Source organism: Parus major, chromosome 1 (assembly GCF_001522545.3).
Source record: "Parus major isolate Abel chromosome 1, Parus_major1.1, whole genome shotgun sequence".
Taxonomy (NCBI): Eukaryota; Metazoa; Chordata; class Aves; order Passeriformes; family Paridae; genus Parus; species Parus major.
In genome coordinates this window covers 7,132,185-7,146,441 of record NC_031768.1, presented here as the reverse complement: position 1 = coordinate 7,146,441, position 14,257 = coordinate 7,132,185, and the positions used below count along the sequence as shown (strand labels likewise).

At 36.8% G+C, this 14,257-nt stretch overlaps 1 protein-coding gene across 10 annotated transcripts in view; it reads right to left on the bottom strand.

The window, feature by feature from the left end:
* The window catches only part of CASK (calcium/calmodulin dependent serine protein kinase), a 190,470-nt gene that overhangs the window by 71,506 nt on the left and 104,707 nt on the right, over positions 1 to 14,257 (bottom strand). For 9 of the 10 annotated variants that reach the window (XM_015627878.2, XM_015627887.2, XM_015627903.2 and 6 more), the window contains exons 6-8: positions 12,833 to 12,935; positions 2,859 to 3,034; positions 638 to 760 (exon numbers count right to left, since the gene is read on the bottom strand). In XM_015627878.2, coding sequence (XP_015483364.1) covers positions 638 to 760; positions 2,859 to 3,034; positions 12,833 to 12,935 — 402 coding nt within the window. Of the gene's footprint in view, positions 1 to 637; positions 761 to 2,858; positions 3,035 to 7,835; positions 8,028 to 12,832; positions 12,936 to 14,257 lie in introns of all 10 variants that reach the window. The other variant, XM_015627967.2, reaches the window with a different exon arrangement.

Sequence of the window (14,257 nt, the reverse complement as noted above, 5' to 3'; positions counted from 1 at the left end):
ATGGACTGCTGAGAAGCTACAGGTGTATTTTCTTCTGCTCCTGTTGTAAACCTTCAGTGTGCAGCAACTACTCTTCCACTGGCTTAAAGTGTGTTGTAAATTCTGCCATCACCAAAAAATAGTTTGATTACCAGATGTCATATAATTTTATGCAGTCACAGTGGCCTTGGAGCAACACTCCACTATTTCCTTCCCTTTTGGTGGGATATTTTCAAGTATTTAATGTAAGGAAGCAGCACAGTTCAGTAGCATAACCTACAGCAGCAGAGTGCATGGCTCTCTGAGTAACAGGAAAGAGGTTTAGATATGACTGAGTGAAAAGGAGATCAGAAATTACTTCTCTTAAGTTTGAGAGCCACAGAAAGACACTTTAACACCACCTTTAAGCTTTATGTTATACAGCCCTACTCCCTGCACTCTGGTGCTGCTGAAGATGTTCAACTGAGTTTGCTTTTAAGCAAGAGTTTAAGCCTGGCAATTACAAAAACCTCAGGCTCAAATCCTCCAAAGCATTTAAAGCACATTATCCCACATTTTGTACAGTTCATGTCTACTTTGACAAGATCAGGAAAACAAAGAAATAGATGTTTTTATCCCTTGTACAGGAAACTAGCACGTAAACAGCTGCTTTTACTACCTTTAACCAGGGGTGATTCAGTGCTTCATACACTGTTATCCTTTCTGCTGGATCCAGCATAAGCATGCGGCGCACCAGATCTTTGGCACTTTCAGAAATATGGCTCCATTGCCTAGGATTCATCTGATTTTGAGCAAGAAAAAAAATTAAATTAGTAATAAGGATGTAGAAAAGAACCTAGTGTTTATGTAAAATTATTGCAGAGATTTAACAGTGCTTGGTGCTAGCAAACATTTCCAGGTAATGAACGTAAAAGAAAATTTCTTTGAAGTTTTTTAATAACTTGTAAAAATTGAACATTATTTGCTACTGAAACAGCACAAAATTTGAAAAGATAAACCCTGACACGTCCTTAGTACTATGTTATAATCACAGTATAATTTCTGTCTGGTCTACATTCTGCTCAGATCAAAGTGACCATTCACTAGATTAAGCAAAAACCAATTAAACTCTGTTTAACTGTTAATTATGTGTATAATAAGTGCAGAAATGAAATCTACTCCTGAAATCAATATATGACATGAGAATTTATCTGTTTTAACCCACAGTTTCATGGCAGTGATTCTGGGTAAGAAGGGAGTAAGAGAATGCCTGTTGCAAACTACTCTGGTCCTGTCCTGAAGGTGCTATGGACAATGGCTCTTCCCAATAAATTCCTTTCAACTTCACAACAGGAAAAGTTTTTCCACTAGGAAAGCATAAAAGGATAAGACAATACCAGGAATTGTAACACTTTCAGAGCAGAACTACATCTTCAGGAGATACAACAGGAAGGATGATTCAGAATATATTTTCATTTTGTGAACATATGCAGGTTTGTGCCCAACCAGTCAAAATGATGGACACCTGATAAAGCCATACTAAAGTAAGAAAATTCTTTATGTGATATAAAGGATTGTATCTTTAATATATTTATAGTATTTCTTTAATTTATGAAGAAACTAAGTTTTATTAGATGATACCTAACTTTACAAAGTACTAAATACAAATTCAAAATTATAACCAGACTCTTTTCAATGTTATGATCTGATCATTTAAACAGGTCTATTTTATTTAAAATCAGTTTTTACAAAAAATTATCACTTTGAATCAGGGCACTCAGCAACATTATCTGGCTATGAAATGCACATTTAAAGCTGCCATTCATAATTTCTTCTTCAGCTCTAATGAAATGAAGGTAATTGCAAATTTGACAGGATTTTCACTGAATAGACAAATTATTGTGGAAACAGGAACGGAAAAAGAACTAAGAAGACACAATGTGCTGGCTGTAACTTTTTTTTTAAAAAAAGAGAAGTTAACTAGTATCCTTCCAGAAGGTTTTAGCTGCTTATGAGATTCCATAAAGAAACCTTACATAAAGTGGAACATCTGTCAGTCTGTGCAATCCCAAAACTAGTGCCATGATGAAATGCTGCTGTTTCTAGGATTATAAAATTTAAAAAATGAAATACATGCTCCAGACCAAGCGCAGTAACAGTGCTGTCACTTACATTTTAGCAGGCTATTAAGGTGATATAATAAATCAGACTATCAGACAGCTTTGGGAGTTTCCATCTCTAATTTGCTAATGCAGAACTCTTGTATGACCTTGGTTTCAGAGTACAGTAAAGCTGATGTTGGACAAACACGCAGAAACAGCGAAGCTGAAGCTTTAAATTTGTCTCCACAATGGTCTGTGGGCTGAGAAGCTGTAAGAGCTTCTCTTGTGTGCACACTGACCTGCCCTTGGTTGCAAGTGGCTCCTTTTGAATCAACAGCTGCATTTTACTGCACACTGTACTAAGAAGAAAAATGCCTGCCTGCATTTGTAAAATAACATGCATTTTGTTTTAAATCAAGGCAATATAATGATGAATGTTTATGACAGCTCTGTTAGTTGATCAAAAAATTTAAGCAGTCTATAAATCTGAGGTTGCAGTATGTTCTTCACAGCTAAACCTCTTGCCTTCCTGCTGGGCTCAATGTACAGTTAGGAGCTGGTTGTAACACCCATTTATTATTTCATCTGAGTAAATATTTTCACATTCTATTTCCTAGCAATGATACAAAACTCATCAGGTACAAGGCATACTGGGGAGGGAAAATCATCTCTCTACCTGTGTGACAGATTTCCATAAGCTTTAAATTTAAGTCAAGCTAAATATAAAAATCAGCTTCCAGAAATTTTACCAACAGGGCTCATCTCACTGGAAAAGGATTCATGTATGCTGTCATTTACCTTGTATTTGCCTTTAATAATGCCTTCAAATAATCTTTCCTTGGTTCCATAAAAAGGCAAACAACCGCTTAGCAGGATAAACAGGATCACACCACAACCCCAAACATCTACAGGCTTCCCATATGGTTCTCTTTTTACCACTTCTGGAGCCATAAAGTGAGGTGTTCCTACACGTCCTAAATGGAAATAAAAATAAATTGAGTCAAATGATGTGTGTCAAACATGGAAATAAAGAATATCAGGGCATTAAACAAAAACAGTTTTAATAAATTTTGTTCATGGTTTAAAGCTTAACATAATTTCTTTTTCCTTAATTTTATATATTTATATATATGCAGTGAGATAAATCAGCATTTTCTCTTTTGCTTCATTTTCACTTTTATAAATTGAGGAATATTCTACCCTAGCTGGCAGACCGTAAGAGCATTAAGACTCTTCAGTGAAACTTGCCATATAAAAGTAAACCATCAATTTGGAAAATCTTTGAAACAGGAATTATTCAGAGAGCAAATCAAAGATACTGAAGAGTTCTAGTCCACACTTGTAACTTGAAAAGGCTGCATCTCATTGGCAAGAGCAGAGTTTGGTCTGACACTCTGCCCATACCTTGGCTGGTCTACTGAAACTGCCAACAAAAATGCAAAATGCCAGCATATATATGTTATTAATTTATTTGAAGAGGGCAGTATCTTACTGCAGATAAAAAGATAATGCTAATTTGTTTCACAGAATGCTTTCATTGAGTTTAATTAATGTTTTTCCATGAAAACAAAATTAATTTAGTACCAACTGATCTTTTGAGCAGATAAAACTGATTAAAATAACTTAATTCAATTTCTATGTAGCACATTAAGCCAAATAAAAGCAACAAACATTTTACCTCTCCTTTTAAATGTTTCCCATTGTAAAGAGTTTTATTTCCATTGCAAAAATTAAGCTTGGAATGCTCAGGTTATCACTGACACTTACAAACACTGTAGTCTTTGGACAACCTTGGTTCTACCAAGTACCAAGAGAAGAAACAGAACATCAGTGTAGCAAACTGTCACCACTAAGACCCCTTCATAAATTACTCTTCCTTACTGCAGTGTATCTCAGAGGCTCCATTCCAGGCTTGCAGCACCTGCTGGTTAGGAGAGCCTAAAATGCAGCCCAGAAAATCCGAGGTGTTTGCAGGGCACATATTTAACTCAGTTTTGTCTTTGTAAATAAAGAGACTCTTGTTTGATTAACCTGCCCACCCTCTGCATGGGAGTCAGCTAAGTCACAGCATGGGGAACAAACACCTGGGAGACTATTTAGAAGTAGTTTCCTCAGTAAAGACCATCATTTGTTTATCCCACCTAATGCAGGAATATGGTCTGACCATGTTTTGTTAATTAGTCCTTTTTGCATCTAAAGGATTAAAATATTGTCAGAAAGATAGCAGCTTTTTAACCATACTATTAAGAAGAAACACCACCATTGTCAAACTTCTTCTACATGGCTTTCTGTTAAACCTTTTCGTTCCCACTTTATCAGGGAATTCCTCTATTCTAAATAGATGTTGGGGATCTGTCTGGGACAAAGGGATGTTGCCTCATCAGTAAGCTAGACTGGCATCTTAAAAAGTCCCTCTAGTCCAGGCTGACCTGACAGCAAAGGGCACCTCCTTCCTCAGCTAAAAAAGAATAAACCACCAAGATGCTGCAAAAGCCCAGCTCATCCCTCATATCACAGAGGGAGGATGAAGGATGTTTAGTCTGGACAGAGAAACATTAAGAGATGCACATGGGGAAAGATGACTCATTCTTCTTGTGGGCTGTACACACTTGGTAGGTGAATGGAGTAATTTCAGCTTGACTCAGAAACCTCAAAGCCAAATCTTCAAGATCACATCTATGAGGTAAAGAATTATCTCCTTAGATAACCCTCTCTCTTTTAGATGGCTGGTGGTAGGGAAGACAAGGAAAATTGAAATCATGTACACATCCAGTATACATAAGTTGCTGTGATTTTTCCTAAAAAAATTATATCCATAAAGTTTCATCACTTTTTTCCCCTCTGGATGCCATCACTGGTGACAGGAAAAGAATCAGCATCTCCAGCTCTGTATCAGGCTATGCCTGTGCATAAGCAGCAACACCAGCCTGTTCAAAGAGCATTTTTCTATCCCTTAGACAGCTCATGTGATGTTTGTGGTGTGCCTAACACTGACTGGAAACCTTTAACTCAGGGGATCATCAGAGACCACAGAGCAGCCTGGCTTACCCAAGTCTTGTTTGTCTCAGTGAGACTTGGGTTTAGAGGAACCCGTTTGCAATTTTGGAGCAGGTGCAACCTTTCTTACATGTTGAAAAAAAAAAAAAGTATTTTGAAAATTCTGCCTTCCCACCATGCTTTATAATTGCTGTTATAAAATCTGACAAGTGTGGAGAAGAGAGATTACTCCAAAGACAAACAGGAGAAATCAGCAGAAGCCAAAATATTACATGGGGTAACAAATCATTTAAAAGAGGCATTAAGGTACAGTTGTCTGGATAAAGTAGCTAATGAAACCATGAACCTTAATATCAAATGATATCTAAGTTGATTTAATGTGTATTTTCAACAATTATGTGCCAACCTCTCAGCTCAGGAACTTTTTGTGGTTTCAATGAGAAGTTGCAAAGGTGAACATGGTACAAAAATGACTATGTACTGTGAGAACAACGCTTAAAGGTTTGAGTTTTGGCTTTTTTCTATCAATGCACCTAAGTCTGCTGGGCATTTCAGTACAGTGAAGGGTAACCTACAGAATATCTTGCATCCTTGCAAACAGTTACATTTTCTCCTGGTGTAAATAGCATATTTTTCAGCAATACATGCTGTAAAATCAGTCCAGTAGCATGATGGAGTGTAGGAATTTAGGTGTCAGGGTGCTGGCACTGGGGCTGCAGGGGTGGTCTCTGTGAGGAGGGGCTGGAGCTGCCCCACGCCAGACACAGAGAGTTCCAATGGGATCACTGCTCAGCCCAGGTGTCAGAGGAAGTGTTTGTAACAAAGGGAAAAACACTGCCCAGCAAAGTGAGGAGTTTGGGAACTGCCATTTCCCATCCTCCCTGAGCCACTTGGGCTTGGGGGGTAAGTCAGGAATGAGGGAGTGAAGCTGAGGAGAGGAGGTGGTTTAATTTTTGTCTTTGTTTCCTGCTATCCAAATCTATTTGATACTTCCAAGTTCCTATTTTGCTTCATCTGGTGACCTCAGATCAGAATGTGAGGCTGCACCTTCACTTAGTACTCAAGTGCTCTTACAAACAGACAAGTGATGGTTAAAAATCAGTTCCTCTCCGATCATCACACATCTTTCTGCTCCCCTGCAACTTAGAAGGTGTTTCTTCCATCACAGGTAGAAGAACTGGATCTTTTTTGGCCCAGTCCAAACCCAGGACACAATAAAAACCCACTCTGATGAACTGCATGTCGTGGAGCAGAAGGAATAGAGTGGTTTAGTAAAAGGAAACACTGCACAGATGTTTATGGCCCCACCAGGCTGCTGCCATAAACCAGATGAAAAATGGATGTTACTTAAACTGAAAAATCAGTGCTACTAAACCCTAATACTCACTTTTAAATTTAAAATGAGAATTCCAAAAATACAAAAGAAAAGAAAAAGATGACTAGGCTAGGTTAATGAAATCCTGCCATTTACCACTGCTTGATTATAATTAGTAGAAACAGTTACATACAGGTTTGGTTTTGTAACCTTGTTAATGCTGAGCACAGGATCCTGATAATTCAGATGAGAGGGATGAGGTGGATACTTATGGTGGTGGAAATTACAATTTTATGTCCATGAAAAAGCAAACCCAGAAGAAGCCAAAACTTAACTGGTTTTGATTGAATTGTCTAGTTAAACAGGATTTAAAAATGCATATATATGTGTACGTATGTATTGGAATCTTAAAAGTAATTTCTGGGCCAGCTGTTATCCTTTGACTGCATTCATCAAAGGAGTAAATGATGATTCTGAAGTTATTCTAAAAACTGAGCTGAGCAAGGACTATTGAGCTGCACCTTCAAACTGCACTTAGCTGAGCAAAATGAACAAAGTGCACACAAGAACTTACACAGATGGGGAGTTTTCTATGTTGCAACTACAAGAACTGTAAGGAATATCTGTAACAGCATAAATACAGTCAACAGACAGCAAAGTTGTCTAAAATCGTGGATATTCACTGCCCTTTAGACCAAATATCACTTCTGCTGAAAATTATTTAGTAGAAAATCTGCCTTCTAAACATGTCCAGTGTAAAATTTAAAAATTCTTCTCAACAGTTCAGTTTTAAAATACTTTTTGAAGTTCTTGAATTTTCTTTGGTATTTTGGGAGAAACTGCATCTTTTTGGAAGCAGCATGATAAAGAACAGTAAGCAAAGGCACTTTTCTCTGGAACAAGTAACTTCTGCCTTCCACAGCCTTTTTGTTCTTCAGAATATAAGCACACTCATAGATATATTCAAATGACTGTGCATGAAAAAACAATATTTTAATTTAATATAGATTGCATGCATGAACACAGAGAGGATTTTTAGTTGTATCCATATAAGAGAAGAAATCACGTGGAAGACTGCAATCAATTTTCTGAGTGTTTTTAGGTTCTTCTCTGTTCTAGAGTGGCATTAACTGAAAATTATCACTATACAAGGACTCAGCAGTGGCATGTAGTCCATGTGATACCTGCCTCCATCCATTTCACTGTAAATGCCTACATCAGTGTTTGCTGAGTTAGGAAGCACTCAGTGCCTGGACATGGACATGCAGCTTACATTGGTAAGGATACCTCATTTCTAGAGGTAAACTTTCTTACCAGACAGTTTTTAAGGCATGTTGGCTGCCTGTAAATTTATAAAGTTGCTAATTTTGCTGATTTTCCCTGTGAAGAAACAGAGAGCTTCAGTCTTCAGGTGCTGTCAATCTGACATCATTTACAAGCACTAAAGATAAATTTTGACTTACCTTTGATAATTTAGTTTCTATGACTCTTTCCATATTATTCCAGACAATAGGGCTATGCTTTCCACAAGAAGAAGAGTATATACAGAGACCAAATCAGATTTTGTCATCCCTAAGGCAGGGGATTGATGACCAAGATATCAGAAGGAGAGTCTTTCAACAGCAGTAGTATCTGAACGATGTATAAGGAAACAACTGGAACAAATAATTTTTAGGAAAAAAAATGTAAGGTACTAATCAACATCACCATCTGACCTCTCACAATAGTGTAATAAGAAATATGCTCATAAATTAAGGTGTTTCTAAAAGAGTGGGGTGTCCAGAATAATGTGGAAGGAATCAAAGAATCACACACAACAGATCAGATAGGGCAGTACTTTACTACTCTTAATTCCTTTCCACATTACTCCAGACAATAGAGATGTTTAAAGCAGGTGTACAGAGAAGATGAGTAGATTAAAAAAATAGGAAAAAAAAAAGGGGGGAGGGGGAGTAATTCAGCTTCAGCACAGAAGATTGTCTGAAGAAAATGTGTTTAAAAGATGCATCAGCAGACAACTGGACAACTGGATATGAGTGTCCAGAAAACAAACAAAGCAAAGCTCACGTGTTAATTAGACGAATTGTAATTAATTCAATGGCCTTTTCTGCCATGAAACTATGATGGAGGAAGTGAACCTAAATGATTTCTCAACACATTAGCCTCCTGTAAGCACTCTCAAATCAGCCCAGATGTGAAGTGGAATTTCTGTGAGACAGTAAACCACAGCTGTATCTTTTAAATAAAACAAAGCCTTTTAAAGGCAAAGCTGTGAAGGGACTCACATTCTTTTAATTTTCAGGGAAAAATGGAAGTGAAAACACTACCCTGGAAGAGAAAGAAGAATACTAGCATAGGACCTCTGCTTTCAAAATTTTACTTCTCCTTGGAAAACAAATGAAAGCTTCAAAATACCAGAGACTGATGATGAAAAGGAAAAATTCTGTGCAGTACAAAAACCTTTCAACATTAAAAACAAACAAAAAAAACCACACACACAAAAAAAAGAGTTTTCTAACCTGAGCTTTATAAAACCACCAAGATCCAGTTTGGTGAAGCACTGAAAATGATGTCCAGAGAGGTGGCAGATGCTCCATCCCCGGAAACATTCAAGATCTGAGCAACCTCATCTAGTGGAAGGTGTTCTGTTCATAGCAAGGGGTTGGACTGGACAACCTTTAAAGGTCCCTTTTCAACCCAAACCATTCTATGATCATTTTTACATTGATGAGAACAAAACAAAGAATAAGGACCTTAAAAGATTCTGCTCCCTTTTCCCCCCATTCCATAGCCTCATTTGGAGGGATATTTATGGCAACGCTTTCCTTTGCTGTTTTTGCAGTAAACACAGCTCACAAGGAACCAAGAACACTAGGTATTTATTTGCTGTACTAAGAACACATAAGATTTTCTCCAATAAAATGATAATTTACATTAGGATACTACAGGATTTTGAGGCAGGCTATGGCATCTAACTTATAATACATGAAAATTAATACTGGACTGGATTAGCATTATGGCATCTGTGACATTTTTCTGCTGAAGGTAAAATGTGAAAGCCAGTTAACTATCCACAGATAAAGAATCTCACACTACTTGGGTCTATACAGTTCACTTTTTTTGCACTAGTTAAAACCAGGAGAAATTAAGTAGATTAAGTAAAGGAAATACTAGTTGTGAACTCCATGGGTTTTTTGTTCCTTCAGACTTTTATACCATATACTAGCTAAACAATGCCAAGATTTAGTATCTAAGATATCTGATACCAGATAAAACTGATGTCACATTTAAGAAAATATTGTGACAATTCATACTACGCTCTGCAAGAAAAAATCTCCAAGGAAGGAAACAGAGATCATAATGGGAGATTAGTCTATTAAATCACTGACTTCCCAGAGGTTCCACTACTCCAGCTGCATCATAACAATGCAACACAGACTGTTTATTGTCTAACATGCTGTTCCATAAAGGAATTCACTTATAAATTATGATGATCTCTAGCTCCTGTGTATAATGCCAGAGTTCCTTTAAAAAGTACCTATTTCAAGGCTTCAAGTGAAGCCTCTAGCACAATTTTCCACTTCTGATCATAAGAACTGAAGCAAGAAGAGATTGGTAGCTCATGAAACCTGTTCCCTGTAGCTCAGATGACAACACATGATTCTTAGCCCATTTATTGCAGCTTATGGGCAAATGGAGTGGAACAGAATAGTTCCTTATGTTTCACCCTCTGGCCTTATGAAGAAATGAGTTATGGCTACATCCTTTTTTTTGGTACTTTATTTTACTTACATAAAGTAAATAATAATTCATAATTAAACTTTCTTAAAAATAATCTCAACAGAGTTGTTAGCTTATAAAATACAGTCACTCCTAAATTCTCCTCCATACACATTTTCATTAATGATATCTAGTATGTCATAGCTTGTTGCCATGAGCTCTCTTACACTTCTGTTAAAACAGCCATCTAGCTGCTTGAAAGAACCCTGTAGTTACAATCCTTCTAAACTTCACAAATCTGTCTTTGGACTTATATCAAAAGATTTTAATACCCAGGGTTTAATTTGACTTCCTTCCCCAGCAATTTATGCACACTCTGATAAAAATGCCTTTGTCAAGTCAAAAAATGTTACAGTCCCAAACAAAGCAAAAGCTGTAAGCTTGAAGGCAGGCTTCAAACACACTGAGGGAGAAAATTCCCTTTAGTTTGTTCTCCTGGGGCTACACAGAATCTGGGATTGCCAGGCACAGGTGTGTCAAGGTGTACAGAAGTAGGAAAAACAGCACAAAGCAAGCACGGGGGATTTCAAATCAGTAAAATTATCTTTATGCCATGATAGATTTTATTTAACAGAGAGTTTCTTTTTTGATGGACTAACCACCAAACACAAGCATTGCCATGCTAAGAGGGAAACAATTTACTATGTCAAGAGGAATCCATGTTTTTCACTAAAAATTAGAAAAGCAATGTGAAAATGAACAGGTTGGTTATGATACTGCTCAGACTTCTCCATTTGGAGAGCTTCTACTAAATAAGTGCCTGTAAATTATTGTTACTATTAAGACAAAACTTATGCATAGGGCATGTGAATAACACCCTTAAGCAAATGTGTAGATAAACACTGACTTATAAGAAATTTATAGCCCAGTTCAAATAGCCAGTACTGACAGCTTTCATATAACACACATGGGTTGTATTGTAAAACAATAAATAAACCCTTGCCAATTACGTGTAGGGAACTGTCTAGTAATTTGTCTTCACGTAGGATTCTGGCAGGGAAAAAATTGCCAGATAACAGAGGTAGTTTGTGCTTTAAAGACTGGAATGGAAGATGAGAAGAAGGAGTAGAGTCTGTTAAAGAGACTTTCCACAGTATATAAATGAAGTGGAATTACTCTGGGTATCACTGAAAATGAGTGGAATTTGAAGCTGAAAGCAACAAGTGCCAATGCAAAGGTTGCAAATTGAAAATCCCAGTTGAGAAAAAGGAAAACAAAAAAGTGTGTGAAGGCAGACCAGCATGGCAGAAGTTGAGGTGGAGGAAGCACAAGATACTGATAAGTATCACAGTGAGGAGCTTTGAGATCTTCTGCAAGAGCTGCAAACAGAACCCCCATCACTGATCACTGCATGGAGGTTGAGCACAGGAACAGTGAGTGGGATCACAGCACTGGGAACAGTAACACAAAAGGAGGGGCACGGCAAACTTTGGGAAAAATGCAGTCAGTATTTTTTATTTTTCAAAGCTGAACTTGAATGTTTTTCGCTAGACAATTGGTAATGTGAAATTGGTAATGTGAAAGTACAAGAAGTGCATCTGACTAAATCCAGGAGAGTGGCTGAAACAGAAGAAGTGGGTAAAGTCGCTCAGCAGAACATAAAGAAGAAAAATGAGATAATTATAAACAAAAGTGTAGAAACTATCACTAAAAAAAAGCAGTGGCTGAAGTACAGATAAATTGAGTAACACAAGGAATGTAAAGAAAGGAATGACCTTTTTATTACAGCTTAACTGAATGGGTATTTTCTTGGAAAAGATGTCTTTAGTTAATAAGATATTTGGATATTTCCAAGGTATCAGCAATATCTGGAAGGGAATGGAAGCTGTTGGTATGTTTATATTTGATTTGCTTTTTATTTTAAAAAACATACAAAAGTCAAATTGACACAGAATGTTAAGTGATTAAATTAGGAAATCTGAGTTTTTCAAGTAGCATGGTACTGAAGGAAGTTATTAATTTTGAAGAAAAAATATTAAAGCTAACAAAATGTTTTGTTGTGGTCTCCTACTCTGGCAATGAAAACATCAGAAAATTGATTGGGTCTTCATCTGTGCAGGCTGATTAAAGCATAACCCTATTGTCTGGAACAATATGGAAGGCAGCTAGAGGAAATAAAATCCACAGAAAACAAAACACAGTCAAAAAATATACATACGTATCAAGATATTGATGTCTTGTGCAATAATTACAATGAAATTTTAAAACACAGAAAAGAATCACCTGTGAAAACTAGTAAGGTTTTGCTATTAAACAGCACAGCATTCTGACAGAATCTGCCTATCAAACAGGGGAGCAGTGATGATGCTGCACTAAGTCCTTACTCAAGTGCTTCAATGACTGCATTTTTATTTTCTTTGCTTTACAAAGCATGGAAGAATTAAGCCAAAACTTGTATTAAAGTGGAAAATTATTTGTGGTTTTTTTCAGTTTTATTTTGATCAAACCAGCATGAGCTCCTGTTGAGTAACATTTACAAAGATTTAATACTCAATGTGTGAATGCACATTACATTCCACTACCAATTTAGCTTGGCTCTGTGCATTTACCATGTTAACAAAGCCTTTAGTGAAAGATTTTTTTTTGAGCTTTTGTTTTGCAGGCCAGGCTGTGTCAGAAGAACAGAACTCTGAAGTACAACATGCACAATACTAAATAACTTGAAAGGAAAATTTCTTACCTCCAGCAACTAGCCCAGACTCTCCTAACTGAATTGCTACCCCAAAGCCACCAAGCTTTACTGGGGCTGAATTCTCTTTTGAGGCAAGCAGTACACAGTGTGGCTGAAAAGACAAAAATCCAGACAAATTATTACATTGTTTGAGAAATACAACCTGTATTTTAGAACTTACTTTCAGAAATCTTTGAGCAGAAGTTAGATTTTGTTTTGTTTAAACAATCTTTTAATTTCAGTTATCTTCTTTTCTGGCATGGACTCCTCTTTCTACATTGGCTTCCCTTTCATTGCCCCAGGCTTACCAAAATCCTTTCAGAACTTATCAGAACTAGCAAGGAAAACAAAGTGAATCAAGATAAAATGGAGATAAAAAAATCATGTCTATAATTTCTTACCTTGCATCACTTTCCCTTTTTGTCTTTCATCCTATTAACTCTTACACTGTTTCAATTCCCTAGCTGAAATATCCTGCCTATGATAAGTTTTGTGGGGGTCTTATCCTTCCCACAGAGAACATAAAACACTGTTTTGAGCCTTAATCACAGAATTCACACAGCACTTCTCAAGTGCAGAATACCCCTGGGATATTCCAGTGAGGGACATTCTTTAGGTGTCTAAACTGGATTCCAGCCACAGTCATCTATACCTTTGATTTTCCACAAATAACAGTGAAGTGTAACATACAAAAGTGAAACAATATACAACAATTCAGATGGGTACTGACTGCTGTAGGAGGAAGCAACATACACACAAAATCTATTAGAACACGATTTGGTACTAAATATATATACCCAAACAATTGTATTTAATTTAAAACTTCCTGCATTTGCTCAAAGTCTCTCTTTACAATACCATATTATTTAAAATGAAAAACCTCAAATTTGTATACGACTTCCCAAGAATACATTACTGCTTAAACTGCAAAACTAGGAACTCAAAAGAATGCACAGGAGCTACCAGAAGCTCTGACTACCTGTAAAGTCATAATCTCTAACCACCCACATCTCTTTGTGAAAGTTTAAATTATATGAGAATGAAGACCTTCAAGACAATGTTCTTGACATCTTCATTAAATTTAGGCTTTGTCATATCAGGTCTTCTAGAATCCACTCTTAAATTTCCAATTTGTAAATGTAATTTTGCAATTCCTTATGCCCCACTTGAAAGAGTATTACCAGGTGGCATTAGTGCTGCATACAGTATTTCACTTCTGCCTTAGTGAAATGGTTAAATGCATACTTTGGGTACTTTCACATCCTCTCGACATGGTCATTTTGAGTGAGAAAGAACAATTCTAATCCCAGGCAAGGAGAAAGGTAGATGGGAGAACTATAGAAAATTTAACAAAATGTACCATTCCACTGTGGTGCTGATTTATCTTTACCTACACTGGAAAAAGTGGCACTATTTTCATGAAGTATTAAAGAG